The sequence below is a fragment of the Camelus bactrianus genome, chromosome 3, assembly GCF_048773025.1.
Source record: "Camelus bactrianus isolate YW-2024 breed Bactrian camel chromosome 3, ASM4877302v1, whole genome shotgun sequence".
Taxonomy (NCBI): domain Eukaryota; kingdom Metazoa; phylum Chordata; class Mammalia; order Artiodactyla; family Camelidae; genus Camelus; species Camelus bactrianus.
The window spans coordinates 111,446,255-111,462,138 of record NC_133541.1 but is presented as its reverse complement, the minus strand read 5'-3'; the positions used below and the strand labels follow the sequence as shown (position 1 = coordinate 111,462,138).

The following is a 15,884-nucleotide window of genomic DNA, read 5'->3' as shown; positions in this document are numbered from 1 at the left end:
AGAAGCTCTGCTGCAAAGCTGAGTAGAGAGGCCCAGAGGACAGAGAGGTGTGATGTGATACGGAAAAGCCCAGGCTTCTCAGAGGAGCTGGGGGCCGAAAGAGAAGACTGAGATGACCAGGGCTCACAGAGCCCCAACTCTGACTCTTACCAGCTTCATAGTCCTTCACGGTTTCCTCCTGAAAGTCCTTGAATATGTCCAGCCGGAACTTCTTTTCCAGGCCGTAACTGTAGTATCGAAAAAGGCACTCCAAACCATATCTGTAGGAGAACATAAGTCAGCGAAATCAGAACACAATTTACCTGTAAAACAGGAAATACACCTGGATGACAGATGACCTATGAAACAGTTTCAACACATAGTTTATTAAAAAATGGTAAGAAAGTGTAAGCCTTTGAGAAGGCTAATATCTAATGCTAGCTTATATGGGTCCAGAATTTAGTGTTTGCCAAAAGTCAGTAAACATAGGTCAAATGAACCACAAACAGCCCCCTGCCCACACCCACATGCTGACAGAGCACCACTCGCTGCTTTCTGCTACAAGAGCAGAGTTTGAGTAGCTACGACAGAGACCTTAACGTCCCACCAAGCCTAAAATTATTGTCTGCCCATTTTAAGTTTGCCAATCCCTGGCATGAGGAAAGCCATTTGGCCATGCCAATTAGTAGGTTTTTTCTGACTCAAAATTTCACTTCTAAGAACATGTACCAGATAAACAACCAAAAATGTAAATTTAGATTTTATAGACATACAAAAAACTGTTCATGATAGTATTATTAAATGAAATTTAAATGTCTGAGGGAAGCAATTAAGAAAAAAATCATGGTAACTTCATACAATAGAATAATAAAACCTATTAAAAATTGTAACATAAATATATACTGATGAGATATAATGAGATGTTTATAATATGTTATAAACTAGAAGTTATGTTTCAAAGTGTTATATGTAAAATGACTCCATTTTTGTGAAAAAAAGAAAAAAGTAAAGCGTGTAATAACTTCTGTAAGGAGGCAAAAAGGTTAAATGTTTTAATATGGAAAGTGTTCATGCTTAAAAATGATAAATAAGACACAAAAAGGCACTCATTGCATCATTCAAATATATTAAATATGGTAGAACATTAACACTGGTTGTCTCAGGACTGAAGGGTGTTTTCCCCTAACTTCTTTAAACATTTCTGTCCTTTTCAAACTGCTTATAGAGGTAACATTTTACTTTGGGGAAAAAAGTGCCTTTTTAAGTTTTGTTTTTTTAAAATAGCAAAATATTGAAAGCAGCCAAAGTAGCTATTAATAGGACACTGGTTAAATAAATTACAGTGTAAGACCATACATTGTGTATAGTTCAAAGCCATAGAAAAGAACAAGGAAAGTTATTTATATATGGAAATGGAATGATCTCTAAAATATAGCATTAAATGAAAAAGCAAAGGTGCAAAATAGTATCTAATAGAGGCCATCTTTTGTGCAAACAAAACAGGGGGTGTGGTGTGGTGTAGGAGACTACATAGATATGTCCTTACTTACATAATAAGCAAAGTACTTTTAAAAAGGACCCACAAGATTCTAATAATACTGGTTGCCTGTGGGGAAAGGAACTAAATGGCTGGGGAACTGGGATGAGGAGACTTCTCACTATATAACTTCTGACCTCTCTGAACCTTGAACCATATGAATATATTAGTCATTCAAAAGCAATAAATTTTTTCACAAAGTAAATGAAATATATGTACAATAGGTTTCCAAATTCAGTTCTAGAAGCAGACCCAACCAGGACCCCTCACTATTCCCCAAGCACCAGCAGGAGCCTCTACCCCAATCCCACTCACCTGTAGCCTTCTTTGGCATCCTCCAGAGCCAGCTGCTTGAACTCCTCATACATCTTTTTGTTGAAGTGATCTCGGAGGAAGAAGGACCAGAAGCGGAAGAGAGTGTTCATCTCCTGAGACTGGCCAATGCCCAAGCGTTTCCGTTCTGATGGGGGAGAAAGGAGTAAAGACGTATGTTAGGCCCAGGCTCCCTGTGCTCTGGGGGAGAGCTGATCCTGGGGCTCAAGGACCTAGGTCTTTTCTTCTCCCAATTTACTGGCTTATCACTTGCCTCTTTAGTCTTTGCAGAGGTATTTACTGAGCCTAACTACCTCTGTGTCAGGCCCTGCTGCTTGGCACTGGGCCTGAGTCGCCCCAGAAATAGGTGGCATCAGCTTCTGAAACCAGGTCATCTTAGCTCTCTACTTCTAACGTTACTGCTTTCAAGTGTAGTTAGAACAAGGAAAATCACAAACAAATAATCTGTGCATTCCAACGAATTATATTCCTCTTTATTACCAAGAATGATTTCAGTAGTCCTACAATATTAGTAAGTCCAAAATAGTTCCCTTAAAAAATACTATAATACCAAAGTATAAGAAACACAAGAAAAAATACATTAATTTGATATCATTAAAAAAATGAAGAATCTTTGTGTTTCAAAGCACATGATCAACCTGGTGAAAGAACAACCCACAGAATGAGAATAAACATTTGCAAGTTATAGTATCTGATAAGGGACCTGTATTCCGGATATATAAAAATATTACAACTTTATAAGAAAGGCAAATAATTAAAAAATGAAGGATCTGAATAGACATTTCTCTGAAGAAAATATACAAATGGCCAATAAGCACAAGGAAAAAAACGCTCAACATTATTAGCTACCAGGGAAACAAAACCATAAAAAGATTTCACTTCACACCCACAAAGATAGCTATACTCAAAACACAAACTATAATGAGTGTTGAGAGGATGCAGAGAAATCAGAACCATCATACACTGCAGTTAGGAATATAAAATGGTGCTGCCACTTTGGAAAAGTCTTACAGTTCCTTAAAAGTTTACACAGAATCACCCTATGATATGACCCAGGATCCCACTCCATGAAGATAAATGAAAACCTAAATGTCCACACGAAAACGAGTACAAGAATGTTCACAGCAGTTTTTTACTCATGATAAACAAAAAGTAAAAATCCAAAATGTCCATCAACTGATGAATGGATAAACAAAATGTGGTATATCCATATAGTGGAATGTAACTTGATAATAAGAAGGAACTGACACATGGTACAACATAAATGAACCTTGAAATTATTATGCTAAGGGAAAGCACCAGTCAGAAAGGACCACATGTTGTATGAGTTCATTTACATGAAAAGTCCAGAATATGCAATTCCATAGAAACAGAGAGTAGACTTATGTATGGCTGCATAGGCCTGGGAGGAACTGGGGTGAGGGAGAGATGGAGAGTGACTAGGAAAGGGCACAGGGTTTACTTTTAAGGTAATGAAAATGTTCTGAAACGGATTCTGGTGATGGATGTACAACTCTTGAATGTACTGAAAGCCACAGCATTGTACACTTTAAATGAATGAACTGTATGGTATGTGAATTATATCTCAATAAAGCTATTACACACACACCAAGATGGAAGCAGATTAACCAAGCATTTAGCAGCCATATGTTGCTGAATAAACGGGGGCTGAAGTGGCTTAACAACTTTAAGTGAGCATTAAGATCGAATGCGTATCTTTAGAGACAACTGACGGAAGCCTGCAGTTAAAAGACACCTCCTTTTGTGATAAAAAGAAACACGTGAGAGCATCCAGATGTTCTCTCCTTACACTCTCATCTAGACCAGGGGTCAGCAATCTTTTTCTATAAGGAGCTGGAGAATAAATATTTTAGGCTTTGCAGGTCACATATGGTCTCTGACATAAATCCTCCCCTTCCCCACACAATCACTTAAAATAAATGTGAAAAACTGTTCTTAGCTCCAGGGCTGTACAAAAATAGGCTGCTGGCTGGATTTGGTCCATAAGCCATCGTTAGGCAACCCCTATTTAGAGAATATATGCTGCCTCATGCATACCCTTTTGTGACGGACAGACGACCACACTGGACAATGGGTAAGTCGGCGGTCTTGCCACAAACAGGAAAAGTCTTAATAATTTTTATACCAATAGAGAAAGATCAAGGAGCAGGAATGTTCTAAGCACCAGATTCTTTTCACCTCCTATACACTAAAACTATCAGTTCTGAGTCTAACTTCAATCCTTCCTGCTGTAATGTCAAGTCACTTCTTGCTCTGAGGTTAGAGAAAACAGCTATCCGCTCCACCACCCCTCACAGTGGATCCGAGTAGGGCCCCAGGAAGCTCAGCCCTCTCCCTCTACGCTTCTTACCGTTAAGGCAGCGCCTACGATACTTGTGGTAGACGTGTTGTGTGAAGCCATTTTCCTTGAGCAGCTCATGGGAAGGATGTTGAAACTTGGGCAGCGACTGAGGGGTACAGCCATAGCTGCCAACTGCAGGCGTGCCTTCTGAGGGGCTGGAGCTAGAGAGACCATGAAGAAGACGGTATCAGCAGGGTCCCCAGGGCAGGCAGCCATCAGGTTAGGTGGGGTTCCTCTGGCCCCTTCCAACAGCCAAGACCCAGCCTCTCATAGTGCAACAGAGACCCAGGTACTGTGCTGGGCACTTAAGTTATTACATTCATGGGTCTGACTTACTTTTTGCATCAGCCTCTGGATGGTATTTACCGAGAGGTCACCGGGGCTCACAGAGACTAGGAGTCTCACCCTGGGTCACACAGGGCTAATATTTAACACCCCAGATCTGTACCCAAACCTGAGCTTTTAGCTGTTTATTTAACCTCCGTTAACATTTAACTTTCCTTATGAGCTATAATGGGTTAATGCATCTATATTTTTCTTAAAACCATGCCTATCTTTGCAGGGAGTAGAGTGCATAGGTCAGAGCTCTCAAACCTTGCTCTGGAACATGGAACCCTGGGGCAATTTTTCTGAAAATAAATAAAAAGGAATCTGGGTCCTAGAAGTCTGTATTTTTATTCAACTCCCTGGCTGTCCTGAGGGAGGCAGCAGATACCCACTTTTGAAACCAGCCAGCTACTTTTCTTCCTGAGAGAATGCCATGCAACCACAGCAGCACATCAGAAGACAGCCTTCCTCTTCCTGGAATCTGCATTAAGTTCTCCAGACTACTCCTATGTTTTTAGATTTCGATGAAGCTCCTTTCCTTAAATTTTCTCTAATTCGCAGACCAAAGAGCTTCTCTCTTCTTGGTCCTACAGATGTCATGGCTTTCCGGTCCACCCTGCAGCCAGCCTAACCTCCCCTCCCCAGTGCCCGTACCTGATGGAAGCAGTCCGGGGCCTGTGCTCACGGGAGTCCATCACCCAGCCCACATGACATTCCAAGGGCGGGTTCGAGCTGTGTCTTGTCTTCCTTTTCCGAGGCATCTGCAGAGGTCAGTCCAGGATTTGTTACTAATGACTCTGAGGAGCATCAAGTACTTGTAGGATGAAGATCCCTTTCTATGTGTGAGTTACCTCAAATTTACAAAGAATTTTCGTATCTATTCTCACACGATGTCCATAACTGTAAGCCAAGAGCTTATTCCACAGGTGAGGAAACCGAGGTTTAGGAGCGATTTGCCCAAGGACCCACACCTGATCCATCCTCCTTAGGTTTTATCTTGACTACAAAGGGCCACCACTCCCACGCCCAGTCCATCCTGCAGATGTGGTAACTCAATCCTGGGTGGGCCCACCAGCCTAAGACTACAAAGCAGGTATGGGACTTGGCACTTCCTTGGCTCAAACAAGGCAAGGGAGAGAAGCAGAGCCCTGGAATGCAGTAAAGCGTGCCCAAGACTCTTAACAGCCCAGAAGGAGCGCCTCACCTTAGCATCTAGTGTCCGACCTTCCTTCACCACTGGGTAAAACCGTGAAGTCTGGCTTGAGTCTTTGAGCTGCGGTGTCCGGGGAGTGCGGGGGGTCCTGGCATTGCGGTAGTTTGGTGACTCTGGGACAGTGGTTGGTAGAGAGCGGGCAATGGTGGAGGGCTCAGGAGCACCAAACAGCTTGTTGGCCAGGGCATCAGTGGGAACTGCCAAGACAAAGTGGGGACAGTAAGCAGGGGGTAGGCCTGTGACGGCCTGTCCCTTTAAGGTCCCCATCGGAGGGCTCCAGACCCTCCCACCCAGGCCAGGGTCCCAGATGTTGCCTCTCACCTTGCTGGAAGCGGGGTGGTCCAGGAGGGACCTCCTGGTTGGGATCCACAGGGGGCTCAGGGGTTAGTGTGTCAAACTGCTCCCGACTGATCATGTTGACTTTCTTGAAGTTCTCGACTTCTTGCTGCAGAGAATATGAGATGGGTGGGGGAAAGATACTGGTAAGAAGACTGTCCTAGCTGTTTAGGAATCAAGACGTACAGGAAATGGAAGATGGCAGCTCCCATGTCCACAAGCGTGGAATTCTGGTCCCCAGGCTCTCGGCTGCCCTATCACCATGCCGCAACCCCAGTTTCCCTGGAGTGAGTGTGCTAACCCAGAAGGAGTACTTGCCCAACCCTCTCTGCAGCAGCACCGAGGTCAGGACTCCAGTTCCCCAGAAGCTTGCTGCAGACTCCCCTCTGACTCTCTTTCTGCAACTCTCTCCTAAACTCCACCGAACACACTACTGCTCACTACACAGGCTCACCAAAGGCCAAGCCACCACCACACATATCCACTCCGTAAATATCTACAACCTAAGTTTTGATTGTTTCCAGGAAGCAGTGATTTTTTTATTAAAAATATTTTTTTTGTATACACAAACACACACACACACATTTACTGAAGCATAGGTAGTTTACAATGTTGTGTCCATTTCTGGTGTACAGCACAATGTCCCAGTCATGCATCTACATACATATATTTGTTTTCAAACTTTTTCCATTACAATTACAAAATATTGAAAGTAGTTCCCTGTGCTATTTAGCAGAAACTTTTTGTTTAAATCTATTTTTATATATAGTGGCTAACATTTGTAAATCTCAAACTCCCAAATTTATCCCTTCCCACCCCCTTTCCCGGTAACCGTAAGAGTGTTTACTATGTCGAAGCAGTGCTTTTTTAAAAGACCTACCTGTTCCCCATCTTCCACACTCAAAGCAAGTTACTTAAAAGGTTTTTAAATTTTGATACATGCCTAAATATTTAAGAATAAAAATAACAATCTAGGAATAGAAATGACAATTCCATCCTTTCTCTACTCATAAAAGTGCCTAGCCAACTTACAACATTAAATGCGGATGCTCAAGACACAACCATCACCTCTCATACAGGCCCAGCTTACAGTGTTTACAGATCTCTTCTCATTCCTAGTGCCTAACAGTATCAATCACCACCCCCTTTTATTAGACAAGGATACTGAGGTTCTGTGCCCAGGGTCACACAGCTTGTCAGCCTTCCTCTTCCTCATGTTACACATACCCTGGGCCCCACTGCCACAGCTACGTCGGAGCCTCACCTTGATCTGGGAATACTCGGGTTCGAACTTCTCAGTCCACAGGTCCTGCTCGTAGTAGAAGAGCCCGTCGTTAATGACCTTGGCCAGCTCAGCGCTCATCTTGGCACGCGAGGTGTGGTTGCCTGTGCGGTCCCCCCCTGGGTGCCGGCGCATATAAGGTGGCGTCTGGGTGACAATAAGGATCTTGTTGACATCTCGGTCATCAATCTCATAGTCAGAGTCCTCATCAGACCAGGCAGTGAAGGTGTTCTTCCGCCCATCCATCTGCTCCATTTCCTCGTCAAACAGGAAATCCAGTTCTTCTTGTTCATCCTGATCCTTGGACATCAGCTGCTGAGAGGGCAGTTGCTGAGGCAGAGTGGTCGCGTGGAGGAACCTGGGCTCCTCTGACTTCTATAATGCAGGCAGATCAAAGAGAGACGGAATCACCTCAGACTAGGCTCTGTCACTGTCCTAGAGAGACAGAAGCCCCAGCCCCTCAACACAAGACTGTTACAACTGTGGCCTGGACAATGCCAGCAAGTCACAACTGTCAGGCCTGGAGTCAGCTTCCCGGGGAAAAGACATCCCATAGGACTCCAGGTTTCTCCTCTCACGGATCACATCACAGCCATTCACAATGAGATGGCAAGTTCCCTGTATGTAGGAACTGTGCTCTCATTTACCTAAATATATATCCCACACAGCACCTGGCCTGGGAGTGGGCGCACAGCCTAAGTTCAACAAGTTGATTCATCCATTTATCCAACCTTAACACCCCTCAACAGACTTGGAAGATTCATCAGGCAAGAACCACAGCTGCCTTGCCTTCCATCAAATCCTCAGGGCCGGGGACAGACCTCACCCACCTTGGGCCGTGCTGGGGAGGGCCGAGGCCTTTTCTTCACTTCAATCCAGTTTTCAGAATCCAGGTCAGGGAGGCTGGCAGACAGGCCTTTGGGCAGTGTCTTTAGATTGCTGACCTCCTCTGTTTTGGTTGGCACTGGGGTGACCGCACGGGGAGAGCCAGGCGCCGACTCTGAAGGGTGGGAAGGGGAGGTCTTCATCCCTCCAGTCCTCCTCCTGATGCCAGCCCTGAGGAGGGCTGATGGCGGAGGACGAGGGTAACAGAGAAGCATCCACGTGCTAGCCTACCTGTTTCCTTCTGGTAGTGCTGGCGTGGCACAAACTCTGGGCAGTTGAGAAGCTGGGAGAAATCGGTCTGGGAATAATCCACTATCGGAGGACCAGGAAGAGGCCATTTCTCTGGCTCCTCCCTCCTACGGACTTTCTCATCAACGATCTCCACCACCTTGCTGTCCTTTAGGGCCTGCAATGGGGAGAAGGAGGGAGAGGATGCAGGGGAAAGATGTAGACAGATTGAGATCTTGGAAGCTGGTGAATGACTGAGTTCCATGAGCTCAGGGATGAGCCCAGAGCTGGCAGGAGTGTAAGAAAACTGGCACCATCTTCCATGACTGGAGGAGAAGTGAGATGTTCAAACTTTTAGGTACTAACATGAAAAACACCTGTCCTCTGACCCTGTATTTCACTTCCAGGAATCAGCCCCAGAGAAATACCTGTACAAACAGGTGACAATATGTGTAAGATCTGGATAAAATGCTATCTATAAAAGAAGAAAACAACCTAACTTGCCACCACATTGCCAATTTAAACCAATTATGGCATATCCATTCAATGGAACACTACTCAGGCTCAAAAAGTAGCTTCAAATGCACTCAGCTGGTAAGAGCCACAAAAAAGTTGGTCTAGGTCAGTGAGCTTAAGATCCCACCAGTGTTTAATTTTTAAGTAAAAACATACAAATAGACACAAACTTTTCTAGGATCCAGATAAACTGCTATGGATGTTTATCTGGGGAAAAGGAAAAATAAAGAGGGGAGGGGCAACTTCTTTTAAAAATCTTTTATATGGAAGAGGAAAATATTTCAACATGTGACAACATACTTTGTTGGTGAGGCTGGGGAAGAGAGGCACTTACATATTGCTGGTGAGAACACAAAGGCACACATGCTAGAAAGGGAATCAGGCAACACCAAGATTACACATGCAACTGCCCTTCAGTTCAGCCATCCCACTTCTAGAAATCTACACTGAAGACGCACTGGCTGAAATATGAAAAGATACATGTATACCTGTGAACAGGAATGAGGACTATCTCTCTGTTACTACTAGCACTATACGGTCAGCTCCCAGACATATTAAGTGAAAGTATAAAAACAGGTGAAGAAACACGTGCTGTATGTTACCATTCATCTAATAAAGGTGAAGTATACAAATACACAGAGATATCTACTTTTTTTTTAATGGACGAATTCAAAAAAGGTTGCCTATAGTGAAAGAAAGGGAAAAAGGTAGAAGCCAGACTTTCATGAATATATCATGCTGACTTTGGAACCATGTACATGTCTTCTATAAATGTAAAACAACAAAGGAATCAGGGGTAAGAAAGCAATCCCTGAAACCCGAGAGCAAACCAAAACTAACATAACTGAGTTACAGCAAGTTAAAGACACAACCATGTAAATTAATTCAAATAGCTTGAAAATGTAGTCATTGTATAAATAGAAAAAAAAAAACAAAAAACTTCAGGAGTAGGAAAGGTATTACAAGTATAATGTGTATAAACTGTAGAGTAAGACAAATGAATAATTATGTTAATGTCATTAGGAAGTGGTATTTTTGGCAGGGGAGAAAATACAGTAGTTATAAATAAAAGATCCCTTGGATCTTGAATTTTAGTAAAAAATATCAGTATAATCTCATTATATATATAAAGCTTTGGAAACAACAACCAATCAAGTAGCAATAAACACCTCTATATAATTCGAACTGCAGTATCTAAATACCATAAACACCATTTCCTCAAAACAGAGGACCAAGAGTTCCTTGAAAAAATGGCCAATTCCAGATCTGGGACAAGAAATATACACGATGAACCAGGGTCCCACCAAAGGTGGGGCAATTTGATTCAACATAGTAACTGCAATAAATTGAAATAAACAAAATGTTTGATTCTATAATTTTGTAATGACACTAACTGACACTGAAACAAAAAACAAACACACACCTGACTGTTCACCTCTGAAGGTTATCAGGGATCTGCTCGTAATTCCGAAAGCTGATTAACGAAGGGAAAGATCAAGCACTTATCTGCCCGTTCTGTACAAACTATATACTTCTTGGTAACCAAACAGTGGATAAGGCAAAGGGCTTCCTTAAGGAGGTAGTCATAGTCCCACAAGTCTAACAAATGAAGACTGGAAGAATACAACCATTTTTAGTCCCCCCTGAAGAAACGGGCAATGACTGTCGACGGCAGCTTGTACGGCAAAAGAGAAAGAACCAGGCGGAGCACTATGCACCACCTGAGAGAATGCATCACTACCTCTAAGTATTCTTGACGAGGAGGAGAAAAACAAAACAAAACAAAAAGCAACCAAAACCAGAATCTTATCAGGCCTCTCAATTACCAATTTACAAAAAAATGTGGAGTACAGAAGCTGTGAAATGACACCACTGAGACCTACGGAAAATTCTACAAGATACACAACCCAGCATAGTCAAATCATAAACTGCAAGGAAAAAGAGAGGGGGAGGAGGAGACGTAGTAAGATAATGTATTAGTCTTATTTGGATCCTGATTATCATAAATTACTAAAACAAAATTTTTAAAAGTGGGGTGAATTTGCAACTGATTAAATATTTATTAAAGAATTATTAGTATTTTTACATGTGATAATGATACTATGATTTTTTTTAACAAGTACTTATCTTACAGAGGTAGGTATATTTTTAAAACAGGTCTTTATCTTTTAGAGACAGGTACCGAAATATGGATGAAATGTCAGGTTACCAGAGACTTCTTCAAAGTAGTTTGGGAGAGGAAACAAACAAGGAGATAGATGGAATAAGACTGACCATGAACTGTTAATTGCCGAGGCTGGGTGTTGGGCTCATTACAGCATTCTGCCTACTTCTGTAAATTTTCCAAGTCTGAAATTTTCCATAATATAAGGGGGAGAAAGAGAGAGGAGGGATGGAGGGAGGGAGGGAGAGAGAGGGGCTGGCCAAGCCTTGGAACCTTAGCATAAGTAGCATAAGACTCTCCTCCAGGGTTTTCTGCCTTGGCCCAAATTCCAGGTCCGTTAAGTAAAGACCTTTCTTTCCCCCTGCATCCCTGCCCCAGGGAGGGAGACATACCGCAAAGATGAGTGAGATGTCAGTGGTGAGGGCCTGCACTCGATGGAAGGAAGCAATAAGAGTGATGGGAAGGAAACCGTCAGCATCCATCTTCCGACGCAGGAAGAAGTCTCGCTCTAAATTGTCCACGCTGAAGTAGTACTCACTAGGTGGAGGGGAGAAGACGCAGGACTGCTTCATCATTTATGAATACTCCTTCCTTATTCCATACATTCCAGAAATCTCACAGAGCCTCTGACCAACCCTGGCCCTACACACTCAGTCTTTAGGGCTGCAAAGAGATGATGTTATCCTTTCCTGGCTCCCTAACCTTGGGTCAAACCGTTTCCTCTGCCCTTACCTCATAAGCTCCTCGCCCTCCTTTAAAAGCCAGTTCCAATACTGTTGGTCACTTTCTCTTCTGCTCCTAAAACACTTATCACACTTTACTATAATTATCTGTTTCTTTGCCTGGCTCCCCCTGGATTTGAGAGACAATATATTGGCGAGGTCAGGAGCTAAGGTTTTGTAAATCAGAGAGAAATGGACTCAGACCTATGCCCTGTCACTTACCAGTTGAGCAAGTTACTGAGCCTGTTCGCTCATCTATAAAAAGTGGATAAGACCCAGCTCACGGGAATTAGGTAGATAACTACAGGATTAAATAAGAGAATGCCTGTAAAGCACTTAGCACCGAGCCTCTCCGACAGTGAGCACTTGCAGCACTCTTGACAACACTGCTGTTTCGAAGAAAGGCATAAAGCAGGGTAGAACCAGGCATTTCTTCCTCCTTTTTATCAGTGGTAATTTCTAAATTTCTTAAATGTGACATTATTTCTGTAATCAACATTAAATTTATGAAAAACTGGCTTGAAAGGCAGGAGAAAGTTATCTTTCTCAACTCCAGCCGGAGACAGGCAACTGCTGCCAGCAGCAGAAAGGCCTACACAGCCCCACTCTGCCCGGCTGCCCTCCTCGGGCAGTCCCCAACCTCACCCACACTTCCAGGAAGAAGGTTCCTGTCCACTCACATCTGGCGTTTGATGTAGTCTTTGAGCAGCTCCTGGTCCACGCTGTAGAGCTCAGTGCTGCTGACATTGTCAAAGTAGTAGGTGATGTTGTTCATGTACTTGGGGGTGCGAGGCCCCTCTGCACCATCAAACTTTCGGTAGCCGAACTGGTAGTCAAAATGGGCTACAGGGGAAACGGGCCCTATGAGGGAGAGGAGATCCCTGCCCACCACCCCGCCGCGCTCCCTCGGACATCCCGGAGCCCAAAGGGGCCTCACGTACTTCGAGTGCCACCCCGGCCGCGTCCCCGGCCACGACCACGCCCCCGTCCACGGCCACGGAAGGAAGCCCGCGCCCCACCAGCCCCATCACTCTTCACACTCGATGTCTCATCCTGGTCGTGCCAGGCAGGCTCCGATTTGGTCTCTGGTTGCCAGGCTGGGGTGGGGGGGGCCACGGGCACAGGCACGTAAGTGGCAGGTTCAGACCCTAAGGGGAGAGGGGCACCAGGTCAGGCTTGAGGGTGACTCCCACACCCAGGACCTCCATAGTGGGAGGAGCAGACCTTTGATCTCCCCACGGTTGGCAGGCGTGTGTCGTGGCTCCGGCGGGCGAACAGGGCGCGAGACCAATTTCTCTCTGGGCACTTCAGGCTTCATGTCTATTTGCAATGGAACCCATTTGTGTTTGTTCCCTGGAGGACAGCACGAGCATGAGAAAGGCTTGAAGGAGAGGTCCATACTGTATATCCCTAACCCCAACCCTTCTGCCTCTCCAGGGCTTCACGCCTGAATCACCACCAGGTGACCCTGGGCAAATTCCTTTCCCTCACTGGACCTCATCATGATGGACACTCCTGGTTGACTCCCAACATCAATTTCTCCAGGGTCAGAGAACCCCCTCTGGAGCCAGACACATGGCTCCCCAGAATTAAGACTGCACCTCCAGGCTCCCTTAGAGACATGCCGAAATTCTGCCCAGTAGAGCCACGTGGAAGTACTTAACTCCAGGGTAAGTCCCTAAAAGGCAAGGAGCTACTCTCCCCTTTCCCCATCTTGCTAGGTGGAGTGAGCCATCTGGGATGAGAAAAGCCAACACACAGCAAGATAAAGGAATCAAAGAACAGCCATTCTAGGCCTGGTCTACTTCCACTGAGCTCACAGGTGAGAGAAATAACCTTCCATCTTGGTTAAACCACTGTTACTTTGGATCTGCATGAGAGTAGCCAAACCTGTACCATTATGGTACATTTCACCAGAGCAACAGGAACTCCTGTCTTTAAGTGAAATCTAACATGGAACAGTAATATATCAAAATAAAGAATAATCTGAGGTGGGGACCTCTGTTTTATGTGCTGTTAGAGCCCCAGTGCAGAGAACAGGGCTTATCAAATGCTTGTTACAGAAGAGAAGGAACTAACAGACAGGTGAAGTCAAGCCTGCCAGTTGAGGGGCGCAAACCAGCCTCCCAAGGACTTCTTGAGGGCTCCTGAGATTGCTCCAGCAGCCCCTGGGTTCTGATGTTCCCAGTCCTGCCCTGCCACCTTCACCCAAGTCCTGTTCCAAGTCACTCACCTTTCTTCTTCTGCCCCCCTCGCTGGCAGTCCTCGTCCCCATTCTTCTCCTCCCCTGATTCGTCCGATTTGGTTTTCGGGCTCTCTTTACTTTCATTCCCCTCTCCTTTCTCCTGTTCTTTCATGTCCTTTTTGGGAGGCAGTTTGCGGGCAGGCTGAGACTTGTGGGGCTGTGGCTGCAAAGGGAAGTAGAGGAACAGGGAGGGGAGGTGAGTCTGAGAGTTTCTTGGGATGGGAGGGAAGGGAGCTCCCTGTCACTGGAAGGACAGGGCAGAGGAGCTGGAGCATGTGACGGGATGTTGGCCTGAACATACTGTAAGGTCCTATTTTCACGCTTGAGACGCTTTCACTGGAGAGAGTAGTCAAAGAGGCAGGAGGTGGAAGACAACCTGTCTCTCCAGCTTCCTTAGGTCTAAGTGACAGAGGCAATCCCCAGGACAGAGGGGCTGCAGCCCTCAATGGCCAACTGTTTACTCCCTACAACAGGACCACACAGTCCAGGTCATCTGTGGCATGGAGGAGATGCTGGCCCCTGGCCTGTCCACACCAACTCTGGGAACTGAAGGCCAGAGGCCAGAGCTGCTGAGGGACCTAGGCCCAGAGGAAGAGGACTAACCAGGAATCCATATTCTGGTACAGCTCAGGTGAGCTATATATATGCTTCCCCATGACCTGTGGTCTGGAGGTGGGCATCTGGCTTAATGACCACTCTCCTGTTTCACTCACAGGCAATCCAAGTGTAGTGATGGAGAACACAAGCTTTGAACAACACACCTAACTTCCAATCCCCACGTGGCCATCGAGGGCTAGTAATTAACCTCCCCCACCTCAAGGGCTTCATCTGTAAAACAGAAATTACTGAAGGACCTATCCAGGAGTCACTGAGGGTTGGACAAAATGATGAACAGACAGCACTTGGCATTCCCTGACACACAGCGAGGGTTCAAAGGGGATGATTCTTAGCTATTTTAATGTTGATACAGTACCAACCACTCCTCTTAAAAAACTGAGAAAGGTAAGACCTGAGGTTCTGAAAGCTTGAGGCAAAACACGTACATGTACATATACTTCAAAGCTGCCCGTCCCTCCCCACAGACTCACCTGCACACTCTTGTGGGCTATCTCTCCAGGTGTTGGCCAGTTGATTGCATCTCCAAAGTCACCAACCTGCAAGGCACATTCTGTGAGGACCCCGGGGTAACCCTGCCTCCACCGTTCAGCCCCTTATTGAAAATACAGCTCCACTGAGAGATCAAAGGCCAAAATCAGCCTAGCCACTAGAACCATTCACAATGAAGGCTCAGAAGAGGGACCCTTGCTATTTAGAGAGAACGCAGAACAACCTCAAGGCCCAGAAGCACTTGATACGACAGAAAAGAGGCTACCGCCTCCAGGAAGTCCCCCTGGGTTGGCAACCCCCATTTCTTACCTTGCTTCCTTTTCGCTGTTTAGGAACTGCTGCCCTCACCACCTTGGCCGGAGCAGAATGCTCTGCGGGAACAAGAAGGGAGAGATGGTTATGCAGAGCCTGTGGGAGGAAGCCACCACCAGCACCTCACCCTCATCACCACCCCACTCCACCAAGCAACCTGAAGGTTTCCAAAGGAGGAAAACATGGTGGAAATGGGAAGGGCACGTGCTCAAACCCCAGTATCAAGTTTACCAGCGTCTTTCTGAAGAAATCATGGAAAGTAAAATCACAGCAACAGCCAGCAGCCAAATCCCCAGTCAACTTGGAAGACTCTCACAGCTCTATACCCTCTTGTGA

The 15,884-nt window shown here is 45.3% G+C and overlaps 1 protein-coding gene across 4 annotated transcripts in view; it reads right to left on the bottom strand.

The window, feature by feature from the left end:
• The window catches only part of LARP1 (La ribonucleoprotein 1, translational regulator), a 90,984-nt gene that overhangs the window by 2,793 nt on the left and 72,307 nt on the right, over positions 1-15,884 (bottom strand). For all 4 annotated transcript variants that reach the window (XM_074360977.1, XM_074360978.1, XM_074360975.1 and 1 more), the window contains 16 exons: positions 15,546-15,607; positions 15,218-15,283; positions 14,118-14,292; positions 13,109-13,237; positions 12,826-13,032; positions 12,565-12,727; positions 11,555-11,699; positions 8,486-8,660; positions 8,200-8,369; positions 7,352-7,744; positions 6,073-6,196; positions 5,743-5,948; positions 5,193-5,299; positions 4,221-4,372; positions 1,832-1,976; positions 151-260 (listed from right to left, as the gene is read on the bottom strand). In XM_074360977.1, the coding sequence (XP_074217078.1) occupies positions 151-260; positions 1,832-1,976; positions 4,221-4,372; positions 5,193-5,299; positions 5,743-5,948; positions 6,073-6,196; positions 7,352-7,744; positions 8,200-8,369; positions 8,486-8,660; positions 11,555-11,699; positions 12,565-12,727; positions 12,826-13,032; positions 13,109-13,237; positions 14,118-14,292; positions 15,218-15,283; positions 15,546-15,607 (2,529 nt within the window). The remainder of the gene's footprint in view (positions 1-150; positions 261-1,831; positions 1,977-4,220; positions 4,373-5,192; positions 5,300-5,742; positions 5,949-6,072; positions 6,197-7,351; positions 7,745-8,199; positions 8,370-8,485; positions 8,661-11,554; positions 11,700-12,564; positions 12,728-12,825; positions 13,033-13,108; positions 13,238-14,117; positions 14,293-15,217; positions 15,284-15,545; positions 15,608-15,884) is intronic.